Here is a 26,334-nt window from a genome sequence, read left to right as displayed (position 1 = left end):
CCAACACTTTGGTCTAAACTGAAATATCTCAACAACTACTGGATGGATTCACATGAAAGTTTTTATATATATTCATGTTCCCCAGAGGACGAAGCCATCTCACTTTGGTACTCATCTGACTTTTTCTCAGGCACCACCATGAGGTTGAAACTTTTATTGTTTAGTGATATGACTTTACAACTATTCCTGAAACACCATCATCAGATCAAAGACTTTCCTTAATCTGTGAAATATCTCAACATCTACTTGATGGATTGGCACAAGATTTTGTACAAACGTTCATGGTTATTAGATGACTTTGATGATCACCTGACTTTTCCTTTAGCACCACCATGAGGCTCACAGCTAAGGTTTTGGGTAAAAATGACTCAATAACTATTGGACATATTGCCATGAAATTTGCTTCAGACATTCAAGTCATTCTCCAAATGATGTGTAATATCTTTGATGCTCCCTTGACTTTTCTTCTAGCTCCATCATCAGGTCCAAAATGATGAACAAACTGGTTTATGACTAAATATCTACGTGTTTAGTGCTATTCTGCGAATGTTGGCACGCTAACACGATAAACATTATACCTGCAAAACATCAGCATGCTAGTGTTGATACTGAGAGCATGTTGCCTTGATGTTTTTAGCATTTAGCTCAAAGTACAGACTCACAGAGCTGCTATCATGACTGTAGACTCTTAGTCTTGTTATCTTTTACCCTCAGGTTCATTGTGATGAAACAATTCATCAGCATATACACTGTATGTTTACTCTTCAAAGCAAATGGATTTTGTGCACAATACTGATCACATCAACTTTATTAAAATGAAATACATTATGACATGAAATTTTACATCTCACAATTTAAATTTCACATTTTTATTCAGATTTACAATGTATACAAAATATGATTGCTGGATGCACAAAGTTAAGTGATAGCTGCCTTTCTCCATTTTCCTACATGACCTATTTAACATTTCCTCTGGGTTTTCTTCTCACAAGGAATCACTTCGTGGAGTTCGGACAGTCCGGGACCAAACACACATAATGCCCCTCAGGATGACTCTAAAGAGAAAAAGACACAGTGACGGATTAATGGATGAAGCATTTGAGGCAGTACAGTATAGTAAATACTTTAGAAATACTTTTCTAAAGCCCCTCTTACCTTCAGGTTCTGGTTGCACACAGGACTTGGAGGTGCTGACAGGTGATTGTGCACACATTTCCCAAAGCGGCGTAGACAGGCAGAATCCGAGGAGGCGCAGGTCTGAGGGCACGATGGAGGCCTCAGCAGCAAACAGCTTGAACAGGAGGTGTGCTGGCAGGAGCCCTGGCACGCTTTCTTCTCCAGAGACACAAACCTACAGATCAGAAAATTCAGATTCCTGTTAAAAATGCAGCATGAAAAGACATTAAGAAGGTTTTATCGAGGACATTTTCATTCAGTCACCTGGCAGAGCAGATTTCAGAGGGGTTGGCCTGACAGTATTCCTTGGTGCACTCTGGCTGACAGCTCTCTGGATCCAGGGGTTCAATCACTGCACAAAACACATTTTAACACTGAATGACAATCCAAAAGAAATGCATTTTACAAGGTATTGAATATATGTTAAATGTATTATTTACATTTTTTTCCTGAGCAGCAACAAAACATAAAATTCTCTAATCTCATACTAGAACTGATACTGTATCAATAACAGTGACAAGTCTTTTCACCATAGAGATAAGAGGTGTAATTATGGCTTAACTCACAGCAGAAACCCTTTGAATCAAAGGAAGCCTTGACACACTATCAGTTCTCACAGCTCATAAACAAAATTTACTACATTGGCACCATATAACTAAGTACTGTTTTCAATTATAAGATGTGTTTATTTCAATTTTATGGAGGGAAATGTTGTACTTTTTAGCCCAGTATATTTATTTCACATGTGTAGTTTCGGATCTTTTGATGCTTAAAGTACTTTTCTCTCACAATACATATGTACTTTTATTTGAAACACATTTTGACTGCAGGACTTGTACTTGTAATGAGTATTTTCATATTGAGTATTGCTATTTCTTTGTAAGTAAAGGATATGAACACTTCTTCCACCTCTGATGACTTATATCAGGGCTCCAAACTCGTATTTTGAGTCTATATTATTGACTGTTATTTGATGCAAAATTCAGACATTGCTGCATCTTTTTTTGAATTGATTTGAGAAGCTCACCTGCTCTGCAGATCCCTTTGCGCTCTGCGTCTGGTTTGTCATTTGCTGCGTCCTCGTAAACACACACCAGCCCCTCGTCACAGTTCCCCAGATAGTCCCACATCCCTCCACAGGTCTCCCCCTCTGTTTTGGCACATACAGGGCAGCAGCCACAGACACCTGTCGTGACACCACCTTTGCACTGGAGCTTCAGCGCCCGCCGGGAGGAACAATGTATCTGCTCACAGGGCGGGCAGTGAAGGGTCTGAAGCTGCTGAGCTGCTCCGGCGGGCTGTGTCACTGACCCCAATGCCCCCAGCACAGCACTCAAGAAGAACAACATCCACATCCTTGATACTTGAGTTGATCAACCTAATGTTATCATGGGGTGAGAGCACCTGTCAGCACCTTTTATACAAGTAAGCCCCCAGGATAACACACCAGCAAGGCTTGATGGTTTATGAGCCTCAACCTCCACCCCCACCAGCAGCCAATAGATAAGGGCAGGGGGGCGCCGCACTGGGTGGATTTAGTCTAAATACACAGTTAATTATCCCCACATCTTATCTTTACGCTATCAACAGTGTGATTTTTTTTTTTTTTTAATGAACACTGTTAGATAAGTCTGATGAAGGTGGAAAGACTGGCCCCCTTTGTATTTGGAGTCACATGACCTCTGGGAGGAGCAATTCAGTGCGCGCCTACAATCAGGTAATGACCTATTTCTTGAAAGAACAAAAGGATTAAGACATCAGCAGGTTATCTGATCAGGACATAAGTTGCATATCTGAATAAAAACTCTTATTGTGTACATAACAATAAAATATGCCACCTGTGGCTGGATATGTGAAGGTTTCAATGCCATTAATTTCTTTTGATCTGGCTTCTTTTTAATAAGGAGCCAAACAGCTGAAGAGTGCAACGAGTCAAACTAAAGTATTTGAATTATTTTTAATTGATTTTAAGGTAGTCACATTATAGTATTATTAGCTTATTCAAGATCACAAAACTAGGTAAAAAAAAAAAAAAGTCTATAGCAGCTGAGACAAAAATAATATTCCATAGTGGCAACACTTACAATTGGTAATATTACAGTATTAGGAAATGTCCTGCTTAAAAACACAGAAAACACAAAAGAGGTAAATACATCAGATAAATAAAATCTGGTTTATTACAGTCACTGACATCAGTGTACTGTATGTTGTGGGTTTTTACATTAGAGAGGCGTTAAATGGAAGCATTCATATCTTCTCAAATATATTTTACTCCTCAAAGTCTTAATCCAAGATTGCAGCGGTGCACATGAAAGAGGCAGTTGAGCCACTTGTGCCTTTGGTTACATACTGACTTACTATAGGATTATTATTCAGTCCCACTTATAATGTTCATAAAAAATGGCAAAATATGCAGCTGTACTGTTCCAGGAAACAGTTTTGTGTAATACAAGTCAAACTGTAAAATAATTTAACTGATTTTACCTTTAACTTTAATCCTACCAACTTTTAAAAATACCAATGTACGTGGGTCCTGGGGGACCCCAATCAAAAGCACCCAGTTCTGCCTCTGCAGTTTTAATAGATGGAACTATGTATTGAGTTCATGTTTGCTATGGGTCCTAATTTAAAGTATCACACACTATCAGGGGGAGTAGGGGCACTCTGTCAGTCATTTTGAAGACTTTGTAGAAAGATCATACTTGGGCTAAAAGCTGCAATTTGTATTTAAGAAAAGTATATATTTTCATTTTACACAATATGCAAATTAACTGTAACTTTCCTAAACTTTAATAATAATAATCTGGGGGTTTTTCAGAAGACTTTAATTACTTAACTAATAATGTTTTGAGAAGAAATAAGTTAACATTTGCTATGATGGCTGTTTCTTACAGTAGTTCATTCTTGGGGTCCCCAGTCAGTAGTCCTTGTATGTTAAATGTGTTGGTAGGATGAGAGTTAAATAGCTAATTTGGAGTAATAATAATTACATATTCAGTTACTTTATTAGGAAACAGCGTGTTTTTACTCAACTTTCAACACTACAGGCGATCATTACTTTGGTACTTTAAAATATCTAAATCATCTCAGTGTTTTTAAAGTATTCAGTATATTTTACAGTTATGTGTGTGGTTATGGTTTTATATGTTTCTCCATCTGTCTATTTAACATATCAGTGCAACCATCACAGACACACTAAAGGCTCTGACACAGCAATTCATCCAGGATGTTTTTTTTTTACTGGGTCTCCAAAGGTAATGAGTTTCATGAAGGATGTTGCAGTCCTCTGTATTACCTTTTGTCATGGTTTTAAAGTGTAGCTACTATAAATAAAACTATATATACAGTATTCACTCTGCTGGTACATTATGAAAGAATTTTGTTCTCCAAAATGAGGCAGGAACAAAAAGTACTTTGAAATGATTCAGTTTGCACTGCCGCTACTGTTATCAGCACAGAAGAGTGACTCAGTATTACCAGAGACACTGTAAAGCAACATTACCTTAATTTAACCTAACATGACTTTTTTCTCACATCATATGTAATGTTTCAATTTGAAAAGAAACTTAGGACCCAAACAAAAAATAAAAAGGTTAAAATGCTTCTCTAGACTCACAAACATGGAAGAATCTTTGGCTCGTCCCAACAAGAGAAAATTCTCCAGTGATTAAGTGGAACCTCTGTGTCGTCTATCAGTGAAGATGCTTCTGCTGATCCTTAAGATAAAAACATTTATGTAAAGGATGTTACTGGTGGATCCCTCAATATTCAGATCTCAGTGAAACCTCTCAGGGAGATCCACTAATATGCAGTTGTTCTTACTGTAAATCTTTATAGGTTTTGACAGCAACTTCATTTTAAGACTCACTGGATGTTCACAGATTATTTCAGAAAATCTTTGATAAGAAATATATAGAGAGAGTTCATTTTTAATCTGTATTTGAGACCTTTACCTTAAAATATGTTACAGCTTTTCGGAGATACTTATAAAAGAAACCAACAATAAATAATAATAAATTGTGTAATGGAGGGTAGTGAAACACAGGGAAACTTTAAAGTAGGAAAATACATCAGCTGTCTATTATAGTGTAATATTCTGCCTGATTACCTCTGTTGTACTACATTAAATCCTCTGAGAGGTTTCTCTTGTATGAGTGTGTACTACATTGTTTAAACTAGACTACGTGACAAACCACCAGTGACCAATATTACCATGAATTTTCACCACTAAATCTATAAAAAAAAAACACACAAAATATCCAAGATGATGTATTTAAATTATTAGCAGGAAGCTTTGAGTCGTATAAAATGTATTTATTTTCAAGGAAACCATTGAGTAACACTGAATACAACAGGAGTGATCATTCAATAGTCAATAAAACTTGTGACTCCTACATCATAAAGATCCCACATATAAGACGTCTTGGAAAACAAGATTTCAAAGCAAACATGTTGGCAATTTGCTGGTGCTACAATTTCTTTTTTTCCTTTCTTTTTTTTTTTTTTTTTTTTTACCCCCACATAACAAACCAAGGTGATACACACCTGTGTAGAAAAGTGACAAGATTTTACATCAACTTACAAAGGGCTGGATGTCAAAGTGCAAGATGCCTGAAACCCCCGCCCCGCCCCTCATCAAAGAGGACGATCAAGGTGTCGAAATGGACTCTCAAATACAAATCTCCAAAATTATTATTCGGCCATTATGGCTTTTGTATTCAGCTGAGACCCTATTCTAGCTTACATTACAGAGCTTTAAAATATCGTTTTAGAAACATTTTCCTCCCAAAGATACATTTTTAAAACCGCACCTTATTACAGACAACTGCATGTAATGGAGTAAAGCATCACAGGAATAATGCAGGCATACAACAGAAAAGCAGCTGTTTATCAGCAACTTCAAACAGAACACACTAACATTTTGTTGGTTTTTATAAAAGCAACTGAATCAAAAGAATACATACTAAAATCTGAAAATAAAATGACTTAAAAACCTCAAAGAGAAAAAAGAAAAAAAAAACATTATGTACATATATTTACAAGTAAATAGAGTGAATATTATACAGGTTTGACTGGTCGTTCGAGGTCAGGCTGAAGCCAACAAGGTCCATATCATCCAACACTGCATGACATTCAGTTTTGTCAATCCAAAATGGTTGTTAAAAGACAAAATACCTTCCAGGAGGCCGTCTTCAAGGTCGCACTTAGAAGAAGCGAGCAAAGAGTGAAGACCCTGCTGCAGCGAGCAGCTCTGTTTGTTCTGAGTCTAGTTTGAGCGTGTATGCATAAAAACATCCAGGGCTTGTCACTCAAACGTAGCTTTCAAATTTTTTGCATGATTTAAAAAAATAATAACAATAATAACAATAATAATAATGGCAATGTTTGCAAAGAGAGATCCATTGAATATATCCTTCTGGGGGGGTCAGTATTTTTCCAATTTTGATACCATCTTGAACTGAAAGAACATGAGATCCTCAATCTGGAGGCAAGAGGTCGTGCAAACGAAACCGCTCTCGGATGTGCGGTCTGACATCTTCATTCTGTGATTAAAAAAAAGAAAGAGACAGAAAAGGTAGAATTATTTCAGAGCTGCCCAAAAACCGACTTTGTGACTCTGTGTCAAGAAGCAAACGTTTTCAGTTAAAATACCTACCAGCTCCACGAGCTTCTCGAGGAAAGGAACAAGCTTTAGAAGCTCATTGTCATTTCTGTCCACAAACCAGCTCTCAATTGGGATTCCATTGGAAAGCTGAAAACGACACAAAAAGCTTTGATGAGCGTCACCGCAACACAGCAACATTAATATAAACGCTTGAGGTTTACTTTTGAATTTATGTTTTACCTGGTAGGCAAAGGCTTGGGGTGAGTTGTCAATTATTATCGTCTTGGAAAGATCCCGTCCGAGAATGTTGAGGTCTTTAATATAGTTTCCTTGAACACACACACAGTGCTCCCGAAATAGCCTGTGTCTGAAAAATACAGAAGGAACGAATGTTCCTCAATTAAAACATCTTCTCAAGTTCATGAGATATACCCCTGACAATTAAAACTACAAAGCAACTACAAACCTAAATTAACTGGCAAAACTAATAAGCCTTAGTAAGTGTAAAAACTAAACTAAACTAAAAAAAGTGCTGCTTTAAGCACCGGTGTCTAGTTTGAGTGACAAATCCTTGAGTGTGAAGGTGCCAAAACCCTGAACACCACTATACTATAACATAGAAAGATTTTACAATTCTGGAAAGTTATCACAACAGCAATTATTTTATCTTTTGTTGTGATGATCTCAAGAAAAATGGTAGAAATTCAGTCTCTTTACAAAGTTATCTGGCAGGAATGTTTTTTGAAAGCATCTCATTGGCCACCGCATCATCTTGCCAGATGTTGCTTTGTATTGCAGCAAAAGTTGAGCCTGTTTCATCTTTTTTGTGGATGTTCCTGCATTTAATTGCCCACTGTGTTGGTACCTGTGCCTACACAACGGCTGCATTCAAATGAATGAGGGGGCTGCTTTTTGTTTTTTTTCCACAGCATTGATGAACACATCAACAATCTGTCTGAACACAGCGTTACAGAAAGGGAAGTGTGGAAAGTTGTCTGGTTAAATCCCCACCCACAGGTTCAGTGATTCAATGAATATAGTGGAATAAAAACACAGTAAACATTTTTGACTTAAAGCAGGAAAAGCACAGGTATTACTAACAACATTAACAATAGCGTCCCTGTAAGTCCTGATGCAGCAGCACAATACCAGGACCCTGAAACTGAAGCTGCTAACTGAAATTCAGTCATCATTTATTTTATTACCTGTGCCTGTGACATAACAGATTCTTGCTTTAAATGCAAAAGTGCAGTTGCACAACAAAATATGTTAAGTGACCAGAAATTCAAGTACAAACATACTGACAGGAAAAATGTTCAAAGCGGCCTACGCAAGCAGATAAATAGTGAATGTTTGCTATTCATTAGCAAAGCGGGTTCTTCCTCTTGATCATTCCCATCACAGAGGGAAGAGGAAGTTACTGCTGCGTCCAACCAGACCATTTTACATACTGTATCTGTGGCTGAAGATCTTAACAAAATAAATAAGTATGAGGTGCGGTGGACCGGATCAGAAATGATGGGTGTGGAAGGAGGAATTTATATCAAATTATCAAATTAACTGTTTCTAACCCACTAAAGAACAAACTCTGCATCCATTACACAAAATGCCACAAAGCATGCAGGAAATTTGGGCGGCATGTTGTTAAGTAGCGGAGGTGGTGTATTGACATTCACCATTTATCAGTGAGATGAATTAAAAAAGGAGGGCAGAGTCGAGCCAGAGCCCTTCGTCGCTTGGAAAATCTTCATACAGTACAGGTTACAGGCTGAGTGTTAAATAAGGCTACTGATCGACATGACTCCTTTCACCTATTTCATCCTTATCAGTACGTCTAACTCACTGCACACATACCATCCCACAGGCACACTGCAATAAACTTGTCATTTGTTATAAAAGCTTCCTCAGAGTCTCATGTTTTCACTGACCTGACCAACTGTTTTTTGGGATCCAGGATGTTGAGCAACTTGTCGGCGTACACTTTCTTCGAAGCCGTGAAGAGGATAATCTGAAATATTATGGGATAGCAATAGATGAGTAATATATAAACTGACAACAGGTCAAGATATAAACACTCACATGGAAATGAACATCTTACCTCATACATTTGAGACATGCGCTCAAGAAACTCTCGGAAAAAGGGCCTCAACCGAACATAAACCTTCAGATTAAACAAACAAACAGGAGAAATTTAATCACAGCAACAACAAGAGGAGACATTTCAATGAGATAATGATAATTAACAATTAGTACCTGGTATATTACATCCTGAAAGAGTACAGGGAATGTCAGAGCGGCATCTTCTAGCTCATTCAAACTACAGTGAACCAGAGTTTCATCCTGAAAACAGAAGAAGAGGAAAATCAGCATGAAAATTTACTTTACAATATAAGATACAACAAAAGAGATGTTTCATTGCTCACCAGATCCAAGACGAGGGAAAACTCTGGCGTGCTGCGTGTTTTTAAAGGTAACGCTGGTTTGCGTGTTAACTGCTCTTCTGTCAGCGGAGGCACGTGCTTGATGAAGAAGTACCTTAAAGCAGAGAAGCCATAAAAATATTTTCATTTAAGAAAGAAACTAAACAAAGACACTAAACAAGCAAAGTGTTGGTGCTTCTTGGTGAAGAGTGACTGATAAGTATGTATAATTTGCATGTTTTCACTGTTTAATGAACAGAAAATCCCTTTTTAATCCTACAGCGTCCTGTAAAGATCTAAAGATGTACTATATGCTGTGAGTCTTGTCAGTGTCAATCAGTAAAAACAGTGTTAAGTCCAGTGAAATACAGCAGTGGTGTAAACATGGAGTCACATGTAATACACAGGCTGAACATTGTGCTTTTGCTGCCATCTAGTGGTTGAAAGTTTCAAATTGCAGCAAGCCCTGTTCACACGCCAACACACAATGTCACCTTGGATGTGATTTCAAGTGGAGTCGGATAACACTTCTGATCACAAGCAGTGTGTGTTGTCAAATTTGCAGCACTGTAACAACAAGCAACAAAACTTTTTGCCCTGAAGATGTGCTGTTCAGTTATTCATCTCAGTATCGATTTACGCTCTTGTTATTTTACTTAACAGCTCATCAGTAAATTTGCTGTTATCGTTAGAAGTTCGATTTACTTACGGATCAAAAACTTCCCAGTCCTCATCGTATGAAGTCTCTGGAGGGGCTGAAGGTAACGTGTGCGGGTAACTGCCATCTGGCATACTACCGGGAGCTGATGGAGACAGAAAGAAGGAAAAAAAACATTATCGTTTGGAGGAATTATTCATTATTAAGCAGAGTATCTGGAAACAAATATGTTGATAGTTTTGCTGTTATGCTGTAAAAACTGGGATAGGTGTAGGTTTCTAACAAGCCTGTGATGCTCATAAATCTGCTTGTCCCCAAAAAATATTTGTTTTATTTAAATATCCTAATAAAATAACCCATCTGGACACCCAAGCAGGTTAAAACAAATGCTGTAAGTTGTTTACAGTAAGTTTTTGGCTCAGATATGAATTGCTTGCACTGAAAAAAAAAAAACAAATACCTGAACTAACAGTTACATAATCTGTTCTTGCTTATACTTCTGTCAACAAAGAAATTATCGCATTGTTTACAGAATGAAATGAGGTTTCAGGTTAGACCGGTCGTACCTGTTAACGGGGGCATGTCAGTTTCAGTGACAATCTCCCCTTCTTCTATGGTTGTATCAGAGCCTATCTGAAGCCTCTGTGGTAAGACTGGGGCAGTGTGACATGGAGTGATGCCCTCTGTGGATGTAAGAGTGCTGCTTGGCATTTCTTCCGCCTGCTCAATGTCCAGCTGCTTCATGATTTCCTCTGCCTCCATTGCTTGGCCGGGAGAGTCTGAGCCAGGAGTGGCTGAAAAGAGGGATTACAAATACTTTTAGTCACATATCAAAGGTTGCCTCTAAAACAACCTACATGATGCTTAACCAATGATTTAAATCAATCCTAAATTATCCATTTTAGATGTCAAATATCAAAGTATCTTTTTTTTTTGTTTGTTTTACCAGTTTTAGTTGCTGGTGAGAAAAAGTTGAAGACTGGAGAGAAGATGGTTCCAAGCAGGGTGGTGCGTGGTGGGCTGCTCGCTGCCTCGACGGGAGCCTCTAGTTTACCGTTTGGTTTCATGGGTTTACTGTTGCATGTCATTGTGTCTAAGAGAGGACAACAACTCGTTAATAATAAAACTTATAAAGAAAACATCTACAAAGAGCAAACAGAAATACACTCACACAGACACACATATAATTTCCTGGTCACTAATGTCATCAGTATTGATTTAAAAATAAATATGTAACCTGGAAAAGGCAGAAGTTTTCCTTTATGAGATGAGACATTTATTTTACAACACTTCATTTTGGTTAAAATTTACCTTTATTTGGAGTTTTCCGGCAAACTCTGGAGACTGTTTTGTTGGAAAGGCCTCTAGTCTGTGGTGTTGAAGTAATAAGATCGCTTTCAGAATTACAATCAATACGACTTCTCTTGGCAGGGATATCCTGCTCCACCTGATGAAAATAAAAACACAGATAAAGAGACACTCAAGGTTACACACATCATTGAAGCTTTTCAGTAGGTTTTTGTTCTTTTAAAATCTGAAAATTTGCAAATTATTATGATGATAAATAGAATTAGTAGTCTTGTAAAATGAGTAAAATCCTTATAGAGGCATATTTTCATAACAGCAATTTAAATCATGACACCAGTCCACATTTAAAAGGTCATATTCATTTTAGAAATTTTGCAAAACCCTTCAATTTGTGAAAACATGAACTGAATGGATGGACTTGAAACACATCTTCCAAAGTAACAAAATATCTGAGTATCAGTGACATGTCCTGAATTAAAACGCATGTATATTAGTGGACAAAAGAAGTGATTGAGATGATGCCGACTTTAACAGTCAACGACCTGCCATATATGACCACACTGAATAACAACCACTTTAATTTTCTTCTGTACATAGTAGATGATAATTGAGTGAAAAATTTCTAGAGGAAAGGTAACGAGACGTGTTTAATTTCTCTCTGTGCATGTTTTACCTCGTGCTGCTGCAGCCTTTACGTTAATGTGATGGCAGTTAATTCTGACTTGTGTCATGTAAAGTGTTACGGAAATGTTATGAACATTTGACCTAATAAGATTGCAGTCATGAGTGCTTCAAGTGACTTATTATTCATTTTTTTTGGTTCCACATCCTCTTATTCAGACCAAAAAGTTAAATTGCCAACACATTTACATAACGAGGTGTATGTCTGGAAGGGGCTACAGAGAAAGCAGAATAATTTGTGGGGATAAGGTATGCTTTTTAGAGAAATGCTCATGAGTTAAACTACTTTTTGGTGTTCATCAAATAAACATACAGTATGTGGTTTCACAGTTGGCTATTTTTCTTTACATTTATATCAGTTGCCAGAATTAAAATAGAGGATGTTAACGGAAACTGAATAAAAAGCCAGTAGGAAACCATGTTGGCTGTGTTGAGACTTTATGTTAAGTCTCTTAAACACTATTTGCTGTTATGTACAAGTCTCCTTTTCACATTAACAGAACAAAATGCAGCTAAGGCACTGCTGAAGAAAATAAGTGTATGTGCACCTGTAGTGCATTATTATGTTAAAGCAGCTAAATACAACAAAATAAAATCGTGAAACAGCAGCCGTGAATCCTGAAGCCCACCTTGACAGCATTTCCACGGATGAATTTCTTAATAGTGGAGAGCAGGCCTGTTTCATTCTTCTGCATTTTGCCTCGACCTCTCACCGGGGATGGTTCCACTTCACAGTGTTTCCGTTTGGCCTGGGACGGGTGGGTTCGACGGCCTACGTTCGGCTGCTGAGGAGCTTTACGCACTCTCAGCCTCATCATGCTCCAACGTCACATAGAAGAAGCTGACGAGGGAAGAAAAAAAAAAAAAAGAAGTGTAGAAAGTTTAATATAATAATGAAAACAATACATTCCTCAAATCTGACCACAAGATTGCAGGTGTTGGTTCGTGACAGTTTTTTTGACAGTTTGCCATCGGTACCAAAAAGTAATGAAGTTTGATCCCCAGTCCTGTGCAGTACATTGGGAATTGTGAATGAAGCGACTCATTTATCATGTAACTTGAACACAATTTGTCTTTAATGGATGAAATATGTTCTTGTGCAATAATATGTCATTGGTAACTCAAATAGATGTTTTGGAAAAGTTTGGTTGGTTTATTTAATAAGTGGGACAAACCAATTAAACTGCTTAATTAGAAATATGCTATGACAACATCAAGGAAAAATGCGATTTACACCTAAGGACTTCTCTCCTGCAGTGGACCACCTAGTGATCATTCACATTTGTGTCTGTGCTGGTGATGAGACTCATCAAGTGACAGAAGACTTTAAGGCTGGCTTGTCAAATTCACTGATGAGGAAATATCCACACAATTTATCATTTACAGACAGAAAACAGAAGTTCAAAACGGCAAGCTTTGCATGAGTATTTAGTGTCATTTCACTGGTTTGACACCAAGCATTAAGTGTGGATTGATTGTGTTGGTGTGGGAGCTTCTTTACTGCACTGCCTGTGTCTGAAGGTGTCAACTAATTAAATCTTAAAATGTAATTGTCTTAATCTTCATTTCTTTTACAATATTTAGTGGCAAACAGTTGCAGTATGCACAGAAATTACTGAAATGATTATGTTTGTAGCTGAACATCTCTTGAGTACAGCCCAACTAGTCTGATACCGGTGTTTTTATTAGAGTGTTTCTCAAATCTGATAACAAAAAATGGACCAATAATGCATATATCTTACAAAAACACAAAACATAAACAAAGATTTTTTAAATAAGGATCATTCAAATTTGATTACTAAGTATCGTGACCAAGATATTTTGTACTGAGCAGGACATTTTACAGATTTAAATTACACTTGGCGTAACTTTGACACCTTTTGGTTTGAGCTACTCTCTTGACTTCAACACTGCAAAGACAGAAGTTCCCATTTTATGTCATCATGTTATCATCTATTTATGTTTTCAACTTTTCAGTTCCTGATTCTGCCTCTATTGACGAGAAATTATATTTATAGATGTTGTCAGCGTCTTTATAGCCCGAGAGCAATCTTTTAGCAATCTGGTCTTGTGTGATTATGATTTATGGATTTATTTATTTTTTTTTTAAATCTAATGTAATACTTCTTTAAAGATATCAAGCTGTGGGAAACAGGGAAATAAGATAACAGGGTTAAGCAATGCAGCTGATGACAACAGTCTCTCACATTGTGATCACAGTGATATCAACACTGTCTCAATCAATTCAATGAAATTAGCACAGAAAGGCGAGCAGCTAGTTTTACCGCCTGAATGTGAGGATCAGCTGATCAGCTAAAATCAACTCCTGTTTCATCTTTGGTTGTCACGGTCACTTAACAAGATTATAAACAAAGTTAAGAGCTTATGTTCTGTCATCCAATGTATGTCAATGGAGTGGGCGGTGTATGGGATAAACATGCAGTTAAATCGGAAAGTCGAAGCCTTTAATATGTTTAATTTAAGCTGGTGTTTCGTGTAAACGCCGTCTATGTGTATGTTTAGTCACTTAATGTTATGTTGCAGCTAACTTAAAGGTTTCTAAATCAGATCTGATAACATAACAGCACCGCTGACTGTCGTTATGTAACATCATACAGGCTGTATTAACACCAACGACGTCAGCTATCGCTAACGTTAGCCAGCTGCTGATATTCAGCTATCTTAATTAAAAACCCAACGTACATCCACCACTGGTTTGATACTAGTGTCCCACACATGGTCGGACGAGACTATCCGTCTATGCGACCACAGCTGACACTTGTCGCCTTATTTTATCTGCTATCAATTTGTATTAATCTCAACGGAAACCAGATGCCGTCAGTTGGTTCCGTTGCTGACGTTAGAAGCTACAGTTAGCTTCCAGGCTAACAACACACGAAGGCCGTGACATTTTTCACTTCAGCTCCCACAGCATATCTCACATGTGTACCCGTTACCACGTCTGTGTTTGACATGCAAACTGGTCGCCATTTCACCCATAAACAATAGCAACATATCTGCTTGCTATGCTCTGGCTAGCGCGTCATTTTGTTCACTTCCATAACTATTTCCAGCCATTAGACTACGCCCCCTTCGCTGGCTAACGTTAGCCGCTAGTTAGCAGCGGACGGGCTATCCGGGGGGACAAACCTTTTTTTTTTTGTTTACATGTTGACGTTGTTCGTTACTCACCGACTATATCAAGGAAGCTCTTCGAAACTTGCCGCAGCGTTGTCAGCTCTCGGCCGCGACCGTGACGGCCACCGATAGAGGTCGGGCCGTGCTCGGTGCTGCCAGCTGTGTCTGTCGCTCGGTAGCTAGTCACGGATCAACCATGTCTGTGTGGACGCCATTTCCCGCCTCATCACAAACATAACGCTGGTGGTGCGCAGGAGGAGAATGCGACACACACACACACACGTAGAGGATCCAACGTGGCGGAGAGCGGAGTCAACAGGAAAATGGCTATAGTGTGAGCGCGCAGCTGGACTGACGCTCACTATCACACTTTTCCCTGCTGGTATTGTTGTGTGACTACAGGAAACATTCATGTTCAAACTGCTGCACGGTGATCTATGTGTTAAAATGTGGGCATTTTCTTTATTTCTTTAGCCACTCTCACGTTTTAAAGAACCGTGGTGTTTGGCAACTTTTTTTGCCAGTCTTTGCCTAAAACATGTCCCAAGTTTTAAGAGTTTTGAATGCGTTTCTGCACCCACTGTTTCCACAACACAACAGTGTTAAATTTAGCTTGCAGAAACTAAAACTTGAGAATAACAATGCATCACAACAATAAACTTTCCCCCAGCTTAGTTTTTAGACAAAAGCAGCTGAAAGAGTTTCAAGCCCTTGTGAAAAGCTCTGTGAGATTGCTGAGCAGCAGTGCTCTTATTAAGTTTAAGCAATACAAACAAGCAAATGGTTTGAAAGAATAAACTTGATCTTCTTGCTAAGCAAGCTGGGATCAAGTCCTGGCTGTTAGCTGCTTCACACCAATAATGAAGACACTTGAAAACACTGTACTTTCAGCTGCATCACCATGAAAACTTTGACAACCAATAATTCAATAAATCAAGCAAGTTTCAGACTGCAGGTTGACAGTCAAACCACACTGAGGTGAGGTGTTGGCTGACTGGAAGGTAGTAATAACTATCAATCAGCACACTCAATTTTGTTATGAATAGATGGGTGTTGAATTATGAGAGCCTAAAATAAAACTTATCAGCATGTTCAATATGCAAACTGGTAACAGACTATTGCCAACATTTTTGCATGAATAAATCATTTAATCAGAGTCTTGTCCTGGAAGGTAGGACAAAGGCACTGATCAATCTCAATACAATGGTAAAACTATGAGAAATGGTTGGCATGTAAAGTGAAATAATATAATAATTATATAGTAAACATGGCTGAAATGTGGAAAAACATCAGAACAATGCTCCAAGATTAGAATCAATTTACATTTGCATCCCAAACTTCCTTTCTGCTTCAGCTTTATGGTCCAATAAACATGGTCAGATAGTCACGACCATTTTAGTAGATTGTAAAAGTTTCATATTTGAACACTAACCATGTGGACTCTTGTGCAGCAAGGGCTCTACTCAAATTGCAGAATGACAGTGATATTAATCATGGACTACAGGAAAGTACACAAGACACACACATTGCAGCAAAAATAAGACAATATGTACACTAGTAAATGCAACAAGTTTAAAAACTATATTGAAAATATATTTATGATCATATATTTGTCATCAGCAATGTCAGTTTGACCTCAGTAGCATAATAACAGAATATTTATAAGTGTACAGTCATTTTTTTGATTAAAAGGCAACAATAATGTTAGCACCGACTATCATCGAGATGTTAATCATTGATATAAAAAAATACAATCATTCCGTACAAAACTATCCCTGACATTGATTTTCACATTTAAGAAAAAGCACTCATGGTAAATTGAATGGTCAGTCATTCCCCAAAATAACTATTCATACAAGCCTTCTGGTAGCACAAATCCTCAACATCCTGCAAAAACAATCAATCGTAATCATACCAAAACAGAAGTGTATATCAACATTTTGCTTTGCTCATTTATACTTCAATTAGCACATAAAAGGCAAAGCGGTCACAATTTTTTTATAGCAATTTTGGGTCAGTTAATTGGATTAATGTGGGCAACATGGACTGTACACCCTGCAGAGAAGCTGAGTAAACATTGCAAGAGTCCAACTAACTCCAACTTGGCTGTGTGTTGTTTATGAAATCTACTGGCTTCTAAAAATATACTGGCACATGGAGTAATCTCCAGCAAAATTTCGTTCTAGGCTCCCATAAAATCCTCATTGCTGGGTGAATAATGGGTTTGAGGAAAGCAGCAAGACTTGAGTGTTAATTCTCAGCAGATTCTGCACTTTAAGCAACCCTTTATAATTACAAGGAGTCTTTTTATTCTACGGTAACATCAAAAGCGCCACTTGATCCATGCTCTGATCATATAACCAATGTAGTACCCACTTTGTGCTCCTACTCTTTTAGAGATTATGAAAGATTTAGGAAATTTAACTCTTAACATGCAAACTGATGGTGAGGTTTCATTTCATTCCAAGATGTAGGAGTTTCCTGTATGGTCCTGGTCCACCCCATAGGCCCCTGACCAAAGAAAAATAAAGAGAAATTAATAAAACGAGGGATGTGGAACAATTAATTACTACCAACCATTATCATGTTGTCAATATACATACGTGAGAAGACCATGCCAATAGAGGTGAGGCATCACATCAGCCTTCATGTAGTACATTATTCTTCTTTCCTTGGCTTGGTTGATGGGGAATGTTTCCAGTGGTTGTCCATTGTAGTCAAACTCTGCCAGAATGACTGTGTTGTAGCTTGTAACCAATGGACATGAGGTGTAGCCATCATACTATAAGTAAGAAGATTACTGATTATGTATTTGCATAGTTTTCATGGTATTTCAAACACAAGAGATCACATTCCTTAAAGAGTAACTTAACACCCACTGAAAATCTTGTTTTTGCAGATATCCAGTGGTTTAACTTCTCACCTTGCTGCAGAGATGTACAGTTCAGGTGATTCCGGAGAGGGCAGTGAAACATTGTTTTTAAGCCTGGTGTTAAGTTACTCTTTAAAAGATGAATCATAGTTTACTTTTCATGGCCACTTACCTTCTTATCAGGCTTCTCATTTTTCAGAATTTTGCTGATGGTTCTGTTTAAGATAGCAGACTGTGCAGCTAAAAATGAGAAAACAAACATTACATTCCTTCTATAACTGTTTACGTTCTCTTTTTATTAACACAACTATAAGTTGTAGAGTTGCAAAGTCCATTACACACAAAAGAAAAATTGTTGGATGGATGAAAAATGGACATTCCTATTCTTAAAATGTGACCATTAATAGGGCAAATCTATTGAAAACAAAGGTTTTAACCATCCATCCAGCCATTTTATTAGCCTGCTTAAGGCAGGGTTACGCAAAAACAAACTAGTTTGTACGACACATCGTCTGGCCAGATGGAAAACCTGCTGTCATAGAAAGGGGTGAGACGCAATATTCGTTTATATGGGGATTAGAGCACTTTTTTCCAACCATCTCTCCTATAGTCTTCCTAGGGTTGCACTCGTTAGTACACACAAAAAGTGACAGGTGTAATTGTGTGAAGAATGAAAAAACAGAGCTTGAGAGAGAATATCAAATGCTGCCTATTCTGTAACCCCCAAACACCTGGCCAGTCCCTGCGTGCATTGGGTGTGATTGTCAGCTTTCTGAAAGTTACAAATGTAGTTGGATGCAGCCCCCCATTTCTGAAACTAGAAAGGTGTGTGTGTGTGTGTGTGGTGGTTGGGCAGGGGGGCGGTGGTGTCAGACACAGTTTGACCATCTGACAAGCACCTTGGTTGAACCATACTGACACCTTTACCCTGTTCCGGGTTGCAGGGGTTTGGAGCCTATCCAGACATGAATAAAATTGAGAAAACACCCAAAAAACGGTCTACCTTACTGCTGGAATATTTATTAGTTTACGATCATGTCTGTTTAACCTTCATCAGATATAGCCTATCCAAACATGCATTGGGCAAGAGCTAGGACACACGTTAAACAGGTCATCAGTCTATCACTGAGTTGACACACAGACATTGACACTCATACAGGAGCAATTTAGAGCTGCCACCTCACAGGCATGAACAGGGCAAACATGCTGACTTAACACACAAAGGCCTCAGTTGGTCTGAGGATTTGAACTGAAGACCCTCTTGCTGTGAGGCAACAGTGCTAACTACTGTATCACCATGCCACCCCATCATGCTTTCACCTAATCAAAAGTGTCTGGCCTCTGTATGGTAGGAAGTTATCAGACTTTCGGTGGAATCAATTCCATATAATCCATGTAAAATGTGTGCTTCTGGACATAATCTCCTCCTCAATCAAGGGGAAGATATTCAACATGTCTCTTAAAAAGACAAAGTGAACTTTGTCTTTATAAAGCATGAAGCATTTTTTTATATTTTAATTAGGAGAGGTTTGTTAAATCAGCACTTGTCAAAAAGTTCAACACTAGTGGCTCACATGAGAGAACATAAAGGAAAGACAGTGTGCTAATCTGGAGCCAAATGTACAGCTGGCACAACCTTAATCAGCCTCAGCTACACTTGTGAGCTTTAAGGACCAGTGTGTAGGATTTAGTGGCATCTAGTGGTGAGGTTGCAGATTGCAACCAACTTACCAAGTGTGTAGGAGAACTTAGAGGAGCCGTTAAACTCATGAAACACGAAAGTCCCTCTCTAGAGCCGGTGTTTGGTTTGTCCGTTCTGGGCTACTGTCGAAACATATATTATATTCCATTTCTGCCAAGTCCTTTCCGCTAGATGTCACTAAATTCTACACACTGCACCTTTAAAGTAAGACTATTTAAAAGTGACATTGTTTCGCTTTAATGCAAACATGGCATTCTGTGCTAGCATGTTAACATGCTTAAACTAAAATATTAACATGTATATGGTTAACATGTGAGCATACTACGACTAACATGTTAAAACACTGTGTTTGCCTTAAGTTCAAATTACAGACTGACAGGTTTTCAGTTATTTTTGGGGTATGTATGAATTAAAGCTTTGAACAAATGGAAATTTTGACATGCTGGTAGTGCTATATTAATAAAAAGTAATAAAAAAATCAGTGGATCATCAAAGTCACTAGGATTTATCCTCTAGGGATCATGAACATGTGTGCCACATTTCATAGCAATACAGCCAATAATTGTTCAGATATTTCCCCCTGGATCAAAGTTGACTCAAGGAGAGACGGATGGACTGACACGGTCAACCCTACAGCCGCTAGTATGGCTAAAAACACCAAATTCTGTACATTGTTTGAAAACCCCCACCCCCCAAAACAACAGCAGTCACAGACACATTCAGCATGACTTATGACTTATATCAGCTTTACAGTTGTGCAGGAAGTGATAAGCGATAAGCACTGCTTTATTACTGGATGTCATCATCAATGATGCCAAGTTGCCAGGAACTTCCCATCATTTCCAGTTAACAGACAGGCACAAATACGGGAAATTTAAATTAGCAAAGCACACAGGGTTTACACCATGTGTAAACAGGTCAATCAAATAAAACACAAAGGTAACTGAGGAAACTACACAACCTGTTAAATACTACCAAGAAGTATCCCTACAATGCAGGTCTAGTGGGGTATGGTGTATGATTTTATAATCTGGTGTAAATTATTTCACAATATTGTGGTTATTGTGCAAAACAGTTACTGAAGATTGCATTGATGCATTTCAAATTACATAACGAAAAAGCCATTATTACGAGACAAAACCATATGAATCATATCCAGCAAGAGTGCTTTCCAGTATTGCATTGATGCAAAGTTCATACTGTTGACACATCACAACACTTACCGACAGCAGCAGCCGTTTTAGCTGTGGGCAGGTTGGTACAGTCTCCTATCCCAAACACGTTTGGATACTTCTTATGCTGTAGGTTGTCTTTGTTTACATCCAACCAGCCAGCCTCATCAGACAGTGGGCTGCCTTTTACCACCAAATTAGGTCCCATTGGTGGTGTGACATGAAGCATTTCATACTAAAGATAAAAAACAGAAAAGTTTAACAGTTATTCGCTGGAATATCTTTCATTGATCTGGCATATATTTAGGTGCAAAGAGACAAAATGTATAGTGCATTAAGTTGTTGAGGCATTACAGACAAAAACTACATATTTTCAACATTTAAAGGGGAAGGAGATTACATCGCAAATGGTACAATATGTAAGTTGTCCATTGAACAAATCAGCACAATACTATAGGTGAAAGTTATAGTGGAAGTACACTAAAACCATTACCTCAAACACCTTGGTTTCGCCTGGTTTATCAAGATTTTCAAACACAGCTTCTTTCTTGTCTGCCCGCACTTCAATCAGGTTATGTCTAAGGTTCACTTGTAGGTCGCGTTGTTTCACAATGCCCCAAAGAGAGTCAGCGTATTTCTTGATCCCAAAGAGTACAGGTAGGGATGTGTTGTAGATTAAATTGGCCTTTGCCCTTTTTCCTGTCTTAAATAGGAACATATAAAATATCTTCATTAAATTTGGAAAACAAAACCTACTAGTTCAAGAATGTACTAGTTCATTACAGTGAAACATTCAAGTACCTTTCTGAGAAAAGCATCTGAGAGGTACATGATCTTCTGAGGTGCTCCAGCACATTTCACAGGAGTATTTGGGAAAGAGAACACAGCGTTGCCTTCTTTGAAGTTCTGCAGTGCCTTCCATGTTTTCTCCACAGTTTGAACTGAGTAGTTTGACCCAATATTTGGATGTTCAAACCCCTCTGGTAGTCCTTTTATCTACATATCAGACAAGTGTAAGTTTCCTTGTATGTAACTGAATTTATATACAAGAGCAAAAGGTTACTAGGTAGAAGTAGAGTTTTACAGACAAAGCATTACGTCACCTTCTCATAATGGAGTTGTAAACCAAGAGCCACAATCAAATACTCATAGGAGATCTGTAATGTGAAATAAAGTTTAAGTAGGGTTAGATGCACATTTCAAATCATCATATCATTTAAAAATTATCTATTTCATTTACAAATTGATACTCAATTCCAAGCCAGTAGATGGCATATTATTAAGCAGTTTTATAACTTAAATATACACTCTGTTATACAAGAGTTTCCTAAAGCAAACATACTTCAGTGCCATCATCTGTGCGGACAGTATTTGTATCTGGATTTATTTCCTGAACTTTAGATTTCACCCACTTCACCCCTGATGGCATAACATTTGCTGTTGGCCGACCTGATGAGCCGACAGTTTTCGCACCAGCACCAACCAGGGTCCATATCGGCTGATAGTAGTGCATCTACAAAAAGAAAAATTAAAAAAGTTGTTAAACACCAGCTTTGTATGACAGAAAATACTGTTATATATATATATATATCTGATGGAGTGAAAACTTTTTAATTCCATGCATTAATTCCATTTAATGAATGAAAGCCACCAATTTTCATAAATTACAATTTGTATCATTGTCCAGATAAAGGAGGCATTGCAAATAGTGATCATAAACTACTGGATCCTTGCCTCACTGGGCTCCACAACAGCCACGCTCTCAGCTCCCATCATCCTCTTCATTCGAGCAGCCATTGCAATTCCCCCACTTCCTCCTCCGAGCACTAGCATTTTGTAATGCTGTTTGGCAAAGACACGGCTGCTTGTGTGAAGTTGAGAGATAGCGATGCCCGCGGAGTGGCACTGCTTCAGACGACGCAGTGCAGCCATTCTGTGTCTGAAAAGTCATTTTGGTTAGCAACATTTGGGCTTCAAACAAAACAAAATCTGTCAACAAACCACACTCATATGTGCATACGTGCAGTTTAACCATTAGAGAAACTAGCTGTGGCTTTTTGTCACTTCTGTAAATAACCTAAATAAGGGTTCACAATCAGGTCACTTTAGTGAGAAGGGTTTAGACATGTGAAGTTTAGCATCCAACAAAATATTTGGTGGTCTTCTGACATGTACTTGTGAGAACTATTTAATTATGGCAATACCACAAAGGTGGGAAATTAACTTTTTAAACCAGCCACTGACAGATAAATGTTCAAATTCACCAGCCACTCAATAGCAAATCATTATTTTGTGTCTGATATCTACCAGCCACTGTCATATTTTACCAGTATTTGACTGGTAGCTGGTGCTTATTTCCCACCCTGATTACCAGCCATAACTACTGTAAACAGAGACCATCCCAGGAAAATCCCCCTCACAAAAAAGAGCAGAATCATTGCTGGAGAAAATACCAAATGGTCAAAAGTTCTTTTACTCTCACTTGAGTAACTAGCTACTAAGTCTTGAGTGAGAGGTTATGACTTTGACTAGATGTTTATGTCTAACTTGATTAGTTTGACAGAGTTCATGACAACGTAAAAACAGTTTTTATTTTTATAAAAATGTAGACCCAGCCGATAACTACACACTTAATTATATATATATATTAATTTGGGATGTTTACAGTTGCTTCTATAACACCTGATCTGCGCTGAAACGTTACTGCTGCATGCTGCGTAATAACTGACTGCCTCCATTATAACACGCTTTCAGTGAGGATCTGATAACATGATCGCATGTACAGTGTAAGGTCGAATAATACAGACATGTAGCATACTTACTTTTACCAGCACTATAGATAAAAGCCCGCTTAACTGTCAGTTTTGTCAAAATCCTTAAGTGACCGAGCGTGACTCAGTCTGACTTGCTTTAGAGGAGTAGCGGTACCTGTGAGAAGCGCTTTACCCGATATGAACTTGAACGGACTTCAACGGACGTGAACGGAGCGGCAGTATATAACGTTCATCCCGCCTCCTCCACCGTTCGACCAATCAGAACACGACATAAACAACTGCCAGTTCAAAGTAACACAACATTATATTTTATATTTCATTTAGCTAAACTTTATGCTTAGTAACGGGGCTGATTTTTATCACATTGGCAAAGATATCGAGAGTGGACGTCTTTTGTACTGTTACTACTGATTGTCACTGTTTCTCGCGTTACTAGATTGTCGAAATGTTGACAGTTATGCTTTTTAGGAACAAAATCTGGATGTAACTTGAAGGCACTTTATAGTGGGCGCGTCTGGATGGTAACAATGCGACCTGCCTACAGCCCTGTGAGACAGCACGAAGTCGTCTTGGTATGATAACTCTGATACACTGTGAAGTATGTTTACAAAATGAACTTGCCATTGCTTCCCATGTGTCTCCAAGCTGAGACAGTAGTGTGACGGACGGAGACAACAATTTGAATTTCCGATTTTTAAGTAGCGAACCTGAATGCAGCATTTGCTGTAAACAATGTAGTCTTGACTGATTTCCATAGAAACCATTATATAGATAGATAGATAGATAGATAGATAGATAGATAGATAGATACTTTATTTATCCCAAAGGAAAATCAAAGTGTTACAACAGCCACTTGACATAGCCTACATCAAAATACAAAAACAATGAGGTAGGTAAAAGAAACAAAAACGATTAAAGTCTAAATTATATACAATAACTAAATAGACTAAAATATGAAAAAAATAAATAGAATAACTAAAAATAGAATAGAGACTAGAGATATAACCATAACTATAATATATTATTTGCTGAGTATACACTGTTCAATGACATGTGTTTGCAGGAAGAACAGAAAACTGCAAGTTTTAATGTCACTGTGATGGTAAGCATCAATCTACGAGGAAAATGTTGCCTCCTAAACCATCAGCCAACGAACGTACAGCTGCAGTATATATATATATGTTTATGAGTCATCAGTTTCCTAGACAAGCCAAGACAAATTTACAGTATACCATGGAAATAGTGCCGTAATAGACAATCTCTCATACAAAGGCTAAAACAAAATGTAGAAGGTCTGAGATTGTGGGAGAGAAGATGTTCAATTTATGTTCATAAAGGAATGTTCTAATAAATGTCATGCCATGATGATTTAATCTACAGGGCCTCTCTGGCCTTTAATGGTCTCTCACGCAAGATGTTTTATGTTCAGGGCGCCAGGATAGGAGATAAGGTGGCCTTGGATGGGTAACAAAGCTATCCTCATTATTTTGAATTGGACACTAATTCACTCTGACCCAGAGTTAAGAGTTCCGCATATTTCTCCCCTCCCAGGTGGCGTGATCTAAGATACTCTACTAGAACAAATAAAGTTTTTAGTGACTGTATCCATGTGTACACTGTGCCAAAAGGCATATCTGATATCAGATTCCGGTTTGTAATAAACCACATATATTCAAGTACGAACCAACTTGAGTCTGTGGAGTTTCTTCATCTTTATTCATCATCAAAGTGTTAGTAGACAGAGCCAAAGTGTAAGTTTTCTTTATCAGAAATCCTCATGCCAATTAGTGTACATTAAAATTGTTAAATAAGTTACAACAAAATGTGCTACTTCATCATGACTTTGCTTGACTGTACTCATCAAACAACTGGTTCAGATGGTGTTTAGCCTTTATTTGCCCTGATAATTGTACATGCCTGGGTCTATAGTGTGAAATAGAGGTCTTAAGAGCTCCACTGTAAAACTAAATAGTCATATCCTTTGGAGCAGTGTAATCCCCTTGCAATGAGAACATCAGGTGATTTTATATTACCTACAGGCTCAGCCTTGCCCGCTGCACACCTGTTAATGTATTACACAGTAAAGAAACACCAGTTGTTTTAAATTGGTGTTGAGAGGAAAGGTGTGACTTATTAAGAAATATAGGTGCATCATTTTTCAGTTACAGTATAAGGGGGACTAGATGCTGGCCCACTTTTCATCCCACTGAGGAAAAGATTATTGTTAGAAATAGTTTCACAATCTTTTGAAAGGTGGATGCAGTGGTCAGAGACAGTTGAGTAGACAGAGAAGTGGATGTGTGGTCCTCATAAAAATAAAAGCCAGGATGCACCTCTACGTTACCCACATTGTTATCTTCTAGTGGCTTAATCTAACAGAGTCCGGGCAGCTGTTAAATTAGAACAACTCTTAGGCAGGGAGCCCGGAGGTAATTCAGTTTACAGCTTCTTTTGGACATATTACCTGGTTTAATTGTGATTGGAGTCTGGTCTATCTGATTTGGCTGCAGGACACATAACCTGCCCCACCCTGTGTCTCAGAAATTACATTTATATTATTCAAGGCTCCATGAAGGAAACTGAGACTGACTGACTGTGTGGATGTTCTTCAGAAACAAAATCACCACGTATTACTAAATGGTCTGCCTCAGTTATTCATTTAATTTAAATTACATGAGAAAGCATAATAAAAAAAGCTTTGCAAACACCAAACTAGAATGTGTATTTCCTGAAAAAAATGCATGTGATTGCTGCTAGCTGATGAGACTGCCAGCTGCAGCCGCTGCTCGTGGAAACATGTTCAACATGTTGGAGTTAGAACCAATGTT

The 26,334-nt window shown here is 38.1% G+C and overlaps 3 protein-coding genes across 3 annotated transcripts; all 3 read right to left on the bottom strand.

Moving 5' to 3' along the window:
• Positions 1-790: 790 nt before the first annotated feature.
• Positions 791-2,747, bottom strand: si:ch73-330k17.3 (IGFBP domain-containing protein). The gene is made up of 4 exons (XM_067591119.1): positions 2,204-2,747; positions 1,441-1,528; positions 1,156-1,351; positions 791-1,055 (listed from the first exon to the last, which is right to left on the bottom strand). The coding sequence occupies exons 1-4, from the start codon at positions 2,529-2,531 to the stop codon at positions 996-998; spliced, it is 672 nt and encodes a 223-aa protein (XP_067447220.1). The 5' UTR covers positions 2,532-2,747; the 3' UTR covers positions 791-995.
• Positions 2,748-5,475: 2,728 nt separating this feature from the next.
• Positions 5,476-15,337, bottom strand: ctdspl2a (CTD (carboxy-terminal domain, RNA polymerase II, polypeptide A) small phosphatase like 2a). The gene is made up of 13 exons (XM_067590089.1): positions 15,041-15,337; positions 12,478-12,689; positions 11,171-11,306; positions 10,806-10,952; positions 10,426-10,653; positions 9,911-10,004; positions 9,205-9,316; positions 9,035-9,121; positions 8,880-8,942; positions 8,710-8,789; positions 7,022-7,148; positions 6,833-6,928; positions 5,476-6,719 (listed from the first exon to the last, which is right to left on the bottom strand). The coding sequence occupies exons 2-13, from the start codon at positions 12,664-12,666 to the stop codon at positions 6,654-6,656; spliced, it is 1,425 nt and encodes a 474-aa protein (XP_067446190.1). The 5' UTR covers positions 12,667-12,689; positions 15,041-15,337; the 3' UTR covers positions 5,476-6,653.
• A 1,211-nt stretch (positions 15,338-16,548) lies between these two features.
• On the bottom strand, positions 16,549-23,714 carry sqor (sulfide quinone oxidoreductase). Its single transcript, XM_067590090.1, has 10 exons — positions 23,555-23,714; positions 22,467-22,671; positions 22,075-22,245; positions 21,836-21,889; positions 21,534-21,728; positions 21,226-21,435; positions 20,784-20,967; positions 18,031-18,098; positions 17,590-17,768; positions 16,549-17,497 (listed from the first exon to the last, which is right to left on the bottom strand). Exons 2-10 carry the CDS (start codon positions 22,662-22,664, stop codon positions 17,440-17,442), a joined length of 1,317 nt encoding a protein of 438 aa, XP_067446191.1. The 5' UTR covers positions 22,665-22,671; positions 23,555-23,714; the 3' UTR covers positions 16,549-17,439.
• Positions 23,715-26,334: the final 2,620 nt, after the last annotated feature.

This window comes from Thunnus thynnus, chromosome 5, assembly GCF_963924715.1.
Source record: "Thunnus thynnus chromosome 5, fThuThy2.1, whole genome shotgun sequence".
In the NCBI taxonomy this organism is placed as follows: Eukaryota; Metazoa; Chordata; class Actinopteri; order Scombriformes; family Scombridae; genus Thunnus; species Thunnus thynnus.
This window is presented reverse-complemented; position numbering and strand designations above follow the sequence as displayed.

Bases quoted from the DNA above. Each gene is read 5' to 3' on its own strand.
- si:ch73-330k17.3 (XM_067591119.1), bottom strand. From the start codon at position 2,531: ATGTGGATGTTGTTCTTCTTGAGTGCTGTGCTGGGGGCATTGGGGTCA. The intron at 1,352-1,440 runs GTGACTGAATGA...TCTGATCTGTAG, and splicing joins TCTGAAATCTGCTCTGCCAG to GTTTGTGTCTCTGGAGAAGA. The intron at 1,056-1,155 runs GTAAGAGGGGCT...TTTTCTCTTTAG, and splicing joins TGTGCAACCAGAACCTGAAG to AGTCATCCTGAGGGGCATTA.
- ctdspl2a (XM_067590089.1), bottom strand. From the start codon at position 12,666: ATGATGAGGCTGAGAGTGCGTAAAGCTCCTCAGCAGCCGAACGTAGGC. The intron at 10,654-10,805 runs GTAAAACAAACA...CCCTCTTTTCAG, and splicing joins CTCACCAGCAACTAAAACTG to CCACTCCTGGCTCAGACTCT. The intron at 6,720-6,832 runs GTAGGTATTTTA...TTTTAATCACAG, and splicing joins TCGAGAAGCTCGTGGAGCTG to AATGAAGATGTCAGACCGCA.
- sqor (XM_067590090.1), bottom strand. From the start codon at position 22,664: ATGGCTGCACTGCGTCGTCTGAAGCAGTGCCACTCCGCGGGCATCGCT. The intron at 22,246-22,466 runs GCAAGGATCCAG...TTCTTTTTGTAG, and splicing joins CTGTTGTGGAGCCCAGTGAG to ATGCACTACTATCAGCCGAT. The intron at 21,436-21,533 runs GTACTTGAATGT...TTCCTATTTAAG, and splicing joins CAGATGCTTTTCTCAGAAAG to ACAGGAAAAAGGGCAAAGGC.